Here is a 13,461-nt window from a genome sequence, read left to right as displayed (position 1 = left end):
CCTTTCTTTTATCTGTCCTGAATCTTCCAAATGTCAGCTTCATTGGATTTGCCAGAGTTCTAGTGTTATGAGAGAGGGAGAAAAAACTTCCCCAATCACTTTCTCCACTCCATGAGCATAGGCAGCGGGGCAGCTGCCCCCCATCACATAAATAAATAAATAAACTTAACTGACCAGTGACTTCACAAATAGCTTGGTTCTGCCCCCCCAAACATAAATTCTTGCTACGCCCATGCTCCACTCTATGCATAATGTAATAAACTTCTATATTGTAACCTCTTACTCACTTTTTCTCTAAACTAAAAAGTCTCAAATGTTGCAACCTTTCTTTGTCCACTCTATCCTTTTTGAGATGAGGTGACCAGAATCACATGTGATGTACTATTTTTATTATTATTAACATGTAATAATAATAATAATAATAATTTTATTATTTATACCCCGCCCATCTGGCTGAGTTTCCCCAGCCACTCTGGGCGGCTCCCAATCAAGTGTTAAAAACAGTACAGCGTTACATATTAAAAACTTCCCTGAACAGGGCTGCCTTAAGATGTCTTCTGAATGTCAGGTAGTTGTTTATCTCTTTGACATCTGATGGGAGAGCGTTCCACAGGGTGGGCACCACTACCGAGAAGGCCCTCTGCGCTGGATCTCAGTGTCCGGGCTGAACGATGGGGGTGGAGACTCTCCTTCAGGTATACAGGACCGAGGCTGTTTAGGGCTTTAAAGGTCAGCACCAACACTTTGAAACGTGCTCGGAAACGTACTGGGAGCCAATGCAGATCTCTCAGAACCAGTGTTATGTGGTCCCGGCGGCCACTCCCAGTCACCAGTCTAGCTGCCGCATTCTGGATTAATTGCAGTTTCCGGGTCACCTTCAAAGGTAGCCCCACGTAGAGCGTGTTGCAGTAGTCCAAGCAGGAGATAACTAGAGCATGCACCACTCTGGCGAGACAGTTCGCAGGCAGGTAGGGAGCTGGTAGACAGCTGCCCTGGACACAGAGTTAACCTGCGCCTCCATGGACAGCTGGGAGTCCAAAATGACTCCCAGGCTGCGCACCTGGTCCTTCAGGGGCACAGTTACCCCATTCAGGACCAGGGAATCCCCCACACCTACCCGCTCCCTGTCCCCCCAAAACAGTACTTCTGTCTTGTCAGTGTATATCTCCACTTTCCTCCAAATAGCTGAAGGTTACATGCATGCTCCTTCCCTCTTCCCATTTTATACCCACAACAACCTGTGAGGTAAGTTAGGCTAACAAACATGGCAATGGTCGGAGGATCTGGTGATCTGTGTGTGTGTGGTGTCCAGGAGATAGATAAATTACAGTACATTAAATAACAGCAGTAATAAAACAGGAGTTACAGGTCTGTCATGTGTCATTATCACAGTACAGTCAAACCTCGGTTCTCAATCCACTCCGTAGCCAAACGTTTCAGCTCAAAAACCCAGAAGTAAATGCTCTGGCTTTTGAACATTCTTCAGAAGACGAACATCCGACGCAGCTTCCGCAGTGCAAAAACTTAGCTGTCGGCCAATCGGAAGCTGCGTCTCAGAACTTGAACATTTTGGAACTTGAATGTCCTTCCGGAACAGATTACGTTCGAGTTCCAATGTTTGACTGTACAGTCATACCTCGGGTTAAAGTTGCTTCAGGTTGAGCATTTTCGGGTTGCGCTCCATGGCGACCTGGAAGTAACGGAACACGTTACTTCCGGTTTCACGGCTCGCACATGCACAGACGCTTAAAATGACATCATGCGCAGAAGCGGTGAATTGCAAGCCATGCACGCGCAGACGCGGGTTGCGTTCTGCTCAGGATGCAACCTGGCTCCGGAACTGATCCCGTTCGCATCCATAGGTACCACTGTATATGAATGGAAAGATGTGGTAAGCATTGAAATCAGCTAAACAGTACATAAAACAACATAGCTGTTCAGCTTTCAAGGCTGTTTCTGCTCACCCCTCTTATAGTTCTGTATCTTTAAACCAGACTGGGGAGCTCTGTTTTGGCAGCAGTACACACCTGCAGGCCTCTGCCACCAACCCAGATCTCCCCCAACCTCACTGCTGCTGCCTCTGCCCCCTCCCCATGAGCCAATGCCTGAGCCCTCAAATCAGGGACTGTCATCTGTAATAACATGCTTCTGGGAAGCCTGCAAACAGGACCTGAGTGCAACTGCACGCTCTCCACTTGTGATTCCTGGCAACTGGTTTTCAGAGGCCTACAGTGGAGGTAGAACATGACTATTATGACAGGAGTTGCCAGCCTTTGGGGGCCTGTGGGCACATTTGCAAATTGGAGCTCTTATGGGTGCCACAGACATACTGCAATGTATTCTGTTGGCTGCTCTTGTCGTTGCTGATACCTCTCCTGATCTGCAGCATATGTTCAAACATGAAGATAAACCAATGCCAGAATCTTTCCCTGTTTCATTTTAGGCTGCTAAAAGCACAGGAGCAGGATTTATTTAAAAAATTAAACATTGGCAATTGAGTTTCTATGTGTGTAGTACAGCCCATTCAATAATGAAAGTGGAAAAGCTCACAGAGATAAAGGGACAATTGTTATCTTACCTACCATTCCTGCTTATCGGCCTTAAGATTACAAAGGTGTTTGTATTACGGATTAGAAGTATATTTAGAACTCTTAAGTTAAAGACACATTTATTTATATATTTAGTGCTCTTTTGTGGAACCATAATCAGGAATGGAAAGGAAAATGTTCACACAGTTTTCTCAAACTAACAGCAAGTAGAAGCTTTTGTTGATTAAACTGGAACCGATACTTCACACAAACCCCCATCACCTTGATAATGCCAAGGTTGCAGGTTCAATCCCTGTAAGGGACAGTTGTTGCAGGGGGTTGGACTAGATGAACTTTAGGGTCCCCCTTCCAACTCTATCATGCTATTACAATATTTGAATACAGTACTGCCACTCATGCAGTGGTGACTTTCAGATTAGACTACAGTGGTACCTCGCAAGACGAATGCCTCGGAAGACGAAAAACTAGCAAGACGAAAGAGTTTTTCGTTTTTTGAGTTGCTTCGCAAGACGAATTTCCCTATGGGCTTGCTTCGCAAGACGAAAACGTCTTGCGAGTTTGTTTCCTTTTTCTTAAAACCGCTTGAAGAGGTGCAGTTGCGACTTGACCGTGCTTCGCAAGACAAAAAACTTGCAAGACGAAAAGACTCGCAGAACGAATTTATTTCGTCTTGCGAGGTACCACTGTACTGTAATCTGCAGATTAGACTACAATAATCTGCTTGCAAATAAGTCTCAGTGAACTCCGTTTCTGAGTAAACATGAAAGCAGACGTGCTGCCATAGCACTATCTTACACTGAGTCAGGTCATTGGCTCACTATCATCTATACCAGAGCTTTCCAAACTTTTCATGTTGGTGACACACGTTTTAGATGTGCATTATTTTGCAACACAGTAATTCAGTTTTACTAGCAATAGCAGTTTTACTAGATTTTTCAGGAGGAGGAGGAGAAAGCGTCCCTCCTGAGCTGTTTCCCCCCTTTTCCTCAAGGTTCGAAACACGACTCAAAATAGCAGATTCTTAAAACACAAAAGCGCCCGCCCGCGTTTCTTGGCCGTTTATTCAGGCTCCTATGGCTACTGCGCACGCGTAAGTGCCGGTCTTACCCGCGCGCGCGCTCACACACAAACGTAACAAACGGACTTGTAAAGCTCGCGAGAATGGGGAGGGGGCGTGATGCGCATGTTCAGTGACCAGTCTCAAAACCCGCCTATTTTCTCTCACACTCAAAAAAAATCCGCCGCTCCCTCCCCGCCGCTTCTAATACCAACGTAAGGGAGGAGCAGAAATACTCTGCGGGAGGACGCAGGAGGCACAATATACTATATCGTATACAGTATTCTTCCTTCCAGGCTTCTCACTGCGCCTGCGCCGGAGAGCAACCTCCCAGACCCGCCCCTCCGGAGTACGCCTGCGCGGCGCTCCGGCCCGCCGCCCAGTTGCCGCGCCTGCGCAGTCTGCCCTGATCTCCTCGTTCTTGTCAGTCAGCGCCTGTCTGTTGAGAGGGGCGGTCGCTTATAGCCAAGGTCCTCGTCGCTGGTTTCCTTTTTCCCCCCCGTCGATTTTGCCGCTGCCGCCATCGACGAAATGGCTGAGCCCGCCACCCAGTCCCCGTATATTTCTTCCTCTGCTGGGGGTGGCTCCTCGGAGCCCGGAGGCCGAGACCTCAAGGGGGCAGGTTCCCCCCAGCCTTGCGCTGGTAAGTGGGGGGCGGGGGAGGTGGGCAGGGGAAAAGAACAGCTGGTGGGGGGAAGGGGGCTTGGCGTAGGGAAGTGCCGGGTGGTTTGTGGGCACGAGGAAGGCGTGGGCGGAGGCGGTGTAGTAAAAACTTAAAACCCTGAAAGGCACCAGGATTCCCTGAGACGCTTAAATCATTGCATTTCCGAATCCTGTTTTCTTCTTATTAAGACCAACTCAGGTAAATCGGCTCTTACAGGGAGTTCTTTGCCTGGAATGAAAAAAGAAAAGAAAGCAAAATAGCCTTTATTGTCATAAAACATGCAGGCAGGGCTAAAGTACTGACTTTCATGAATTCCATTTTTTTTAGTAAGTCTGAAATATGGTAGACAAGATTTAGCATTGCACAGAACCAGGGTGTGTGTGTTTCTGTATATAAACATATACATATTTATATATATAAAGTAACTGATATTAGGAGAGCCTTCAATAAGGATAACGTCCCTTTATTTACATCAAAATTTGCATTTAATTTTTTGCAGCTGCTGTTAGGACTAATGCATATTTCCATTGATAATATGTGGGTGTTTTGCATAGAAGGCTTCCAAAGGTTAACTCATTTTCATTCAATATATATGTGTGTGTGTGTGTGTGTGTGTGTGTGTGTATTAAAAGGAGGGATACAAAGATGACCAGCCTATATGACAGGAGGTGGGGCTTTGGGGTGGAAGAGCAGTGTTGGAAAAACATATTTCACTAGAACCAAATAACATTTGTCAAGCCAAGAGTTCACATTGTGTCATATAGATTTGTGGGTTACACTGATCCCTTCGTTGGGCCTGATTAAAGTATAATTATAAAGGTGGGAAATGGTTGGGTTTGGGGGGGGGGATCCTACTGCTGACTGACTATAACTGCACAGGAAACACTTTTCTTCCCTCTTTTAAAAAATATTTATCTCCCTTTAAAATTTAGCCTGAGAGAGTGAGAGTACTGTGTTACAGAGAAGCTTGCATATTGTATTGTGAACATATGGCGATCCTACTAAAGGTATTTGATGGTCCCTGCAGAAGAATCAGTGAGTAGAAGATGAAGCATGGAGCTGAAATAGAACTCCAAAGTGGGCTACACTTAAGGAGAGAAAGGGTGTGTCTGAAAGGTTTAAGAGGAACTGTTCTGGAAGAAAATGCCATTTTGGATTATGTCCATTGGGAACGTGTAACGCAGAGAGGTGCACCAAATACAAAATGTGTTGTGGCTAATGTGAGGTTAATGAAGATTGCTATGCAAACAGGACTGTGTGGGAAATATGGTAGGATGGGGTGGAAGGCAAGCAAGACTGTGGGTGTGGTGTTGGTGCTATGGACAATCCTTAGGAGACTAAGGCATAACACCAGAGTGTTATGCTGGTTGGTAATGGGGTGTTGGGAGTTGTATAATAATTGTATGTCCTTTGTGGTATGTAATTGTGTATAGGGGTGTGACTGAAGGAGAACTGAATGTAATAGTCTTTTGTACATAATGGTGGCATTCCTCCCACCATTCAGCAACCTGCTGCTTCCTAATCCACCATTTCATATGCCTTGCAGCCTTACCAGGCATGATGCAATGGCAAGGTTTGGATTTCAGACTCTGGGGAGGCCATTCCCTGATACTGGCGGTGATTCTGAATGGGATAAGGAAAGCTTGGGTTTTAAGGGCACTCTTCCGTAGCAAACTGGGGAACAGATACACTTACGGTTGGCTGAATGTTGCTTTTGTACCTTTTCGGTGCATTTCCAAATGTGGTCGCTTGCTAAGCACTTGAAAAACACCAGCTGGGCTAGAGGCTGAGAAGGGAGTGGTGTCTCAACTGGAAGGTGGGGAGAGGGAAGCTTCTGTCTGCTGTATGTTTGTCAGATTAGACTCCAAAATGTGTCTCATAGCTCCAAGAATTGAGCAACCTTTTTATCTGCTTTGGGGAGGGCTTGCTGGGGTTTTTCTGGATCTAGGCTAGTTGCTTTCTTAATCTGCCCCCTCCCCTTTCCTCAAGCAGGTGATGGAACTGAAGGGGGGTGCATTGCCTTTTTCCTTTACAGTTGCTCTGTCATCATCTTGACTAAGGTCTCTTGTTGTATTGCTGGCTCCCACTTGAAGCAGGAAAGCAGTCTTAATTATTTTAAAACCTTACCTGAGAAAAAAATCCCTGTAACCTTGGGTTTTTTTGTGGGTGGGGGACATTTGGAGGTGTACATTTAATTATTTGTCTTTGAGAAGGCAGCTTTGACGACAGATCTTCCCTTTCGTGATGGCTTTAGGCAACTGGAGAGGGGGCAGGGAGGCACCCCAGAAAACATTTTGCAATATGTACCGCTCCTCTCCTCCCTCTCCTAATAAGCTTCAGAGGGCTGGGATGTAAATGGTTCTTATCTTCTAAGGCAGCTTTCAGATAGAGGTGGGAATGCTCATTAAAAAAACCACCACCACAACAAACTGCACTGCAGATGCTTCACTGAGGGTGGAAAACACAGGCCCAAGTGACAATGCTTTAAAAGGGCTGAGTCTTGCAATGCACCCCATCTAACAATAGCTCTGCCTCATCAAGTGGCCCAGCTGGGGGTTAGCTGACTTTTAAAAAAACCACCCCTTTGTGGGTTTTGTTTTGAAATTCCTGACCACGCTCCTTCCCTTGCATGGGCATATTAGTAGCGTCTGGTATGCGGCAGTTCTTGTAGTGCCAACGTTTCAGTCAAGATGCCGTCTTTCTCTGTATATATTCTCTGTATATTTTTACGTCTCTGATCTGTCAGTCTTGTCTTGAGATGTCTGAATTGTGGCTTCTTGCTCAGGAAAGAGCAGTTTCTTTCATAGTCTTCCTTGTAGAGTCAAGGTCAAATGGCAGCTATATTGCATGCAGTAGTCCATTGTCTTGTGACTGACCATTAGGCAAACACGTATGATGTATGACTTAATGCCAGATGGGGAAGGGATGTTGTTGATCCTTGCCAACCATATAACTGTTTCCTTGTCCATGGTCTGATCTTTGTGCCCCTCAAGTTTAACAGTTCCTCAGAGGCCGCTCCTGCAAACCCAAACCAGCTGTCTCGAGAATCAGGCCCTTTCACCGCCAGTCCTTCTCCAGATCAGTGAGCATCAGTCTCCATCATGGAAGCTGAGCCTTTTTTAGTAGAGATGAGGCTCCAGGCATAAGGCTGTAAGGTGCTCAGGACATGTATGAGATTCAAGGTCACCTCACTTAATACAGAGCAAGGTGTGGACTTCATCTGCTGCCGTACACATGCCCAACTCCAGCACAGATGCAGAGTAGTGCTATCTGCATCGTCTTACAAGATTCAGGCTTAACATGTTAAAGAAGAATGTTAACTATATGTACATGTTAAAGTGTATCTCTCTGTGTTGTCTTTGTCAGCCAGACACGCAGCAGGTGCTCTTGTACCACAATGGATGGGCAGCACTTTGAACACACACAAAGCCCTATAAATGATAGGTGGTATTATTGCTGAGGATTCGCAAGTTCCAATGTACTTGAACCAGAGGTCAGCTTCTTAAACCTCTCTGCAGAGCCATTTTAACCAGTTAATTGTAACTTTAAAATTGTAACTTTAAAATTCAACAATCGAAACTATTCAATTTTGACTGTGTTAACAGTGCCACAGCATGTGCTCCACAGAAATGTTGTGCAAGACCTGACTGAGGAAAGGCCATAGCTCAGTGTCAGAGCACCTGCTTTGCATGCAGAAGGCACCAGATTCAATCCTTGGCATCTCCAGGGAGAACTGGAAAAGAGCTGCTGCCAGGTCAGTGTACGCAATACTGACCAATGATATAAGGCCTATGTTCCTAATTTTGAGCTGGGCATAGAAACTGACAACTTGTGAACTGTTTAAGAGAGCTAGTTTCTAACCCTGTAAATATGAAGTTGATGGGTGTGTCATCATTGCTTTCGCCAAGTTGTGTGTGCAAGGGTGCACGTACACACGTGGGGGAGGACTCTCAGTGACCAGGAACATGCCTCAGTACCCTAAGCAGTGCTTCTTCATGACTAGCAGAAGCAGGGCAAAGTATTCTAAATAAGAATCTGTTTGCATCTGTTTACGACGCACAAATTAGCCACCAGGCTTCCATTTTGGCCTGTGGCTTGTGGTTCTTTCACTGTCATGTGGACACAAGAACTGGGCACATCTTTTAGCTTGATAATACATCAGCCTTGTATTTAAGCAGAACCAGAAATTGCACCCAGGTGAGTGAGTGGGCTAGTGGAGGAGGGATAAAGCACTTTGTCCCTCTTCTGGGCCCAGCATAGAAATGGGACACTTTGTTTCTGTTTTGCCAGGCATTAGCAGGCTAGGATTATTTTTTTTGTAAAACATTTTTTAGCAGGCTAGTAACTTTGTGGGCTTTATTTTACAACATTGCAAACCATAATGGAGTAGTTTTGATGCACTATTTCCTGTACCTCTTCCTAAAGCCATTTTCTGCCTCTCAATATTGAAGAGGATGGCTAATTTATAATCACTAGCAAGAGAATTACAGATCCAAATTGGTTGTATTATGGTCTTCCATCTTTTCTTTTAGAAAAAGGCATCTTAAGGAATTTAATAGACTTAACTGACTAAAAGAACTGGGCTCTTCAGACATTCACCTGCTGAGTCACTATGACAGGGTACAATACCCTCTCCCTCAGAATGGGATAGCATGGTCCTACCTTGCAGGAGGGCTGAGAGCTCCTCTCATTAACTTGGGTTGCCATATTTCAAAAAGTAAAAACCAGGACACCCCGAATGTTGAACTTTTTCGATTGACTTGCCTGAGATCCAGGACAAAGCGCTCTCGCTATCTCAGAATTGTGAGGGTGGTGTGCTGAGTTAACAGAACCTGTTCTTGAAACCTTGGATTTGCTTTCCAAAATATTGAGGTGACCGCTTGGCATCCAGGGTCATGGCTGTGTATGGTTCTGCTGTTGTACTTGTCTTGTGCAGCAGCATTTACTCTTGCCCATTATTTGTTTGTGTGTTTAATTCATATCCCACATTTCTTCCATGGGCTCAAGGTGAGTGCCTGGCCTAAGGTTGCCCGGTGATTTCAAGGCTGAGTGGGGATTTGAATCTTGGTCTCTCAGGTCCCAATCTGATACCTCTCTGCCCTGCAGAGAATGTTGGGTTAAAACCCTAATGTGGATCATGGGACCCCTTCCCTGTTGGATCAGTACTTCTTCTTTTGCCTTCCTGCAATGATACATTTTGTTGTATTCCAGCTCCCATCATACCTGACTGGAAGGTATGCTGGCTATGACTGTTGGGGGTTGGAGTGCAACAGCAACTGGAGGGCATCAGGTTGGGGAATTGTGCGCTAATGCATTAAAAAAAGTAGTCTTGCAGGTGCTGCATTGCAGAATCAATTGCAAAAATTGATGGGGTTCTTTTGCTGTTGTGGAGCCAGAGCCCCAAAGGATGTTGCAAGAGAAAAATAAATGCATCCATTTACTCTTTGAGATGCATTTGGCTGGGCTAAGATGCAATCAGAGAGCTGCATCCATTCTCCTTCATAACTAATAATAATAATAAATTATGCAGCACACTTGCTTTGCATTTGGGATAGTTATGAATAAGATATTGATCTCTGTGTGTGGGTTCTGGTGAACAATTAGAATACTTGGATAGTTACCCATTTCAAGGCAATTTGGTCCTGGGACACTGTTGTACTTTAATCTTTTTTCCCCCAGCCTTGGATTGCAAACTTGGTGGACCTCATTAGGAGAGAGATGGTTCTGAAACTCATGGTTTCAGAGGTCTGGGTCCAATGTAGCCAAGCCACGGATAGGCCCTTGTGAGCAAACAGTGGACCCCTTGGCTCTGTCTTCTTCCCTTGCACACTCCACTTGCCTTCTTTCCTTCTTGCTTTGAGTTAATCATAGTTTGCTTCCAGAACTGGAATTAGAAAGAAAGCACAGTTTGAACTCAAGTTCCAGATTTTGGTTGCTCAAGGGAGGGAGGGGATTTCAGCAGGTGAGTGGAGGAGGGAGAACGAAAGCCCAAAGTCTATACATGATGACAAAACCATGGCTTGGCTGTGATATTTAAACTGGCCCGTTGTCTTGAGTCTTACATTGGGACACTGACCTGCCTCAAACATAATTATTTGGTGGCTTGGAGGCTGCGTCTGCCCATGGCAGTAGAATGAGGGACTAACATATGCTGTTTCTTAGAGATAGCCAAGTGATGCCCTTCTGGTGTTGGTGCACTGCAACTCATATCATCCTTGACCATTGGCAACGCTTCCTGGGGCTGATGGGAGTTGGAGTCCAACAACCACTGCAGTTGGCTTCCTGCTCCATGTTCATCCCTAATGGAGACATGCCACTTTTGCTTTTCAACAGAGGAGAACATGGGGGGGAGGAATGATCCCCGCCTGCAGCGCTTTTGTCGATCCATCCTACCGCCTTATTCTGCTCCGTTTGTAGAGTGGTCCTGAGATGCATTTTGCTGAGAACCTTAATTTAAAAAGCACTTGTCTGGCTGAAATTATGGGACTAAATCATCATTTTTTGAAAGTTCCAGGTAGCTCATGAGTCAGTTTATAATTTTTTTAATGTTTTAGGGTGAGGTGATGATTCATGGTGTGATTCTGAGCTAAGAGATGCTACTTCTTGGAAAAGCAGGCCATTGAAACTGGAAGTGTTGGTCCCAGTCATATTTTAATTGGGGGTTGATATGGACCATCTCTGGTTTGGAGCTGATGCAATACATGTGTCATGAAGCTCTTAAACTTGATGACACAATGGCCCGGACTTTGCTGCATGGCAGTTAGGCAGCTGGTAACTTGGGATCAACCCACCATGTGAAAAACCTTGGCTTGATGTTGTGTTTGTATGGACTCTTAGGAAAACTAAATTCGAGACTGGTTAGAAATACTGGACCCCAAGCAGCTCCGTTAGATGCCTGACACTCCTAGCCAGAAGTCTGGGTACTGTCCCTCAAGCAATTAGGAAATGTCCCTTGTTTGGATGCATTTCCTCTTACGCAAGGCAGCTTAATTGTGTTTTCCACTAAACAGAAGCAAAGTTGACAACCTGCTTTTCCCATCTCTCTCTCTCTCTTTTTCTCTGCATTGGGAATACACTGTGCTTCTGCACAAAGGCAGCTCTAGGCAGCCTTCCAGCTTTGTCCCAGCAACACGCACCCACACCAGCCATCATAACATGCAGCTCTTTCCTGTGATCCACCCCTTATGTGCAGGCTGCTGTTGCTTCAGCTGGGATGGCCTTAATGCTTCTTTTTTTTTACAGAACAGGTCATGCTCATGAAACAGACATGGTGCAATCCCATCTCACAGCATCTTTTCCCACCACATTAAACCAACTTGGAAGGGCGGTGGACATATAGATTTTGATAGGAGAAGCCACGTTGGGGAGATGGGGTGCTCTTGTACTCTTTTCCAACACGCATGAGCTGCTGTTGTGTCAGCTGGGAAGTGGAAGAAGGCAAGTCTAAGACTAGTACCTGTCTTTCTCCCTCTTCCTCCCCACCCAAAGCATGTCCAGCGTAATTTTGAGGAGAGTAAAAGAAAGGGTTTTTTTTAAAAAAAGAAAAAAGTGAGAGACAGTGCTCAGATCAAAATCTGAGCTGCTTCTCTGTAGCTGCTTCAAGCTTTATTTCTATTTTTTAAAAAGAAAAGCTACAATCACGCTTCTTAATGAAGTGATCCCCAGTGATATACCTGGGAGTGGTACTTCTAAAGGTCATCATTACTCAGTCTTCAATTGATGTGAAATGAAGGGAGGGAGGTGGTATGCTATACGTTCCATGATGTGAATCTGTACCAGCCACAAACTTCCTACGGCCAGGCCTCTAGCCAGGAATGTTGCAGTGAAATGGGGTGGGGAAGTATCAGTGCAGCACAGCTGGAAACTAAATATAGGTAGCCTGTTATGCTTATAGCTGTCCATTTGTATAAACAGTAAATTCCAGGTGCTTCTCAGTTACCCCAAGAACTCGACACCCGTTGGCCAGAACGCTGGTGGGTGGGAACAGGGCGGCTTCTGAGCATTTGGGTAGAATTCTGCCTGCAGGGTTCCCCCCCTTTCCCCCCCACAAACAAAAGAACTAGAGACTGCTTTAAAATTAAAGTTGAATGTTCAGGGAGGATATGTAAAATTTTCCTAATTTCATCAAGCAGAGAAGATTCTGTGGGTAGCAGAGAAGACTTCTGCCACATTGATGGCCCCTGAAATAATAGGTGTAGATTTCTCTGACATTATTATTTTGGTGGCAGCCTTGTCATAAGACCACATGAATCTTACCACCAACATGTGATTGATTTGCCTTATTTACATATTTATATGCAACCTATTTACTACCTCCATCACATCCTCAAGTAGCTGTCCAGCAGAGCTATTCTGAGTTGTGCAGGCTTTGCTGACACCCTCAGAGGCCTGCTGTGACTATTTGCTGCCCACTTGTGAGGATCCTGAGAGGCCTTGCATGACTCACCAGCAGATCCAGAGCCACCATTTATTTGAAGACCAGTGGTTTAAGGATTCTTGTTTATAACCCAGCTTTGTTGTTTAAATAGCGCCTACAGCTGGGCCTTGGGGTATGTCTTCTCCCATGTGAATCTCCTCCAGTTCTGAGTGATGCTGTGGTAAAAGTACAGACTCATATGGATGGCAGATCAGCTTCCACAAGAAGCAAGGCTTCCTCAGTTGTGGCTCCGGTGTGTCATGGTCATTTGTTATGGTTGTCCTGTCCTGTTATTTTCCCCCTAGTGGAAAGTGAAGGCATTTGTCTTTTGCCATGCCTTTGGGGAGCTATGTCCGTTGAGAGTGTTCTGCTACAGTGCTTATTTTCCTTAATTTTGTTTTACTTTCAATTAAGTGGTATTACATCATTATTACTACTACATCTAAGGGATATATATATTTTTTTCTGCCTAAAAAAGAAAAAACAATTGTGGGAGGGAATCAATTGCATTGTGGTCCTAAGATTGTCCTGTGACTGTCTTGTTTGTTAACTTGAACTCTGCAAGTAGCAAATGTTTCTTAAACCAGAAAAAACTAGTTATGAGATTCCGGAGGAAAATAAATATGTGAAAATGAAACAGAAGTAAGCTGGGGGGGGGGTGTAAATTGGTGAGGGAGAGTTAGTGGCCAAGGGTGTGAGTTGTGATGCCCCAGCCACAAATATCCTAGATGTACCTTGACAAGCTATTTTTTCAGCCTCCTCACCGGCTCCGTCT

General features: G+C 45.2%; 2 protein-coding genes across 4 annotated transcripts in view; one reads left to right on the top strand and one right to left on the bottom strand.

The window, feature by feature from the left end:
* Positions 1-13,461, bottom strand: part of LOC128403931 (dual specificity protein phosphatase 10-like) — a 259,214-nt gene that overhangs the window by 162,421 nt on the left and 83,332 nt on the right. The window lies entirely within an intron of this gene.
* The window catches only part of RTN3 (reticulon 3), a 37,011-nt gene continuing 27,272 nt past the window's right edge, over positions 3,723-13,461 (top strand). Inside the window, exon 1 of one of the 3 annotated variants that reach the window (XM_053369112.1) lies at positions 3,723-4,249. In XM_053369112.1, the coding sequence (XP_053225087.1) occupies positions 4,138-4,249 (112 nt within the window). In that variant the 5' untranslated portion in view covers positions 3,723-4,137. The remainder of the gene's footprint in view (positions 4,250-13,461) is intronic. The other 2 variants (XM_053369113.1, XM_053369114.1) reach the window with 2 other exon arrangements.

Source organism: Podarcis raffonei, chromosome 16 (assembly GCF_027172205.1).
Source record: "Podarcis raffonei isolate rPodRaf1 chromosome 16, rPodRaf1.pri, whole genome shotgun sequence".
NCBI classification, from domain to species: Eukaryota; Metazoa; Chordata; class Lepidosauria; order Squamata; family Lacertidae; genus Podarcis; species Podarcis raffonei.
The sequence above is the reverse complement of the archived record's forward strand: the minus strand, read 5'-3'. Positions and strand labels throughout refer to the sequence as shown.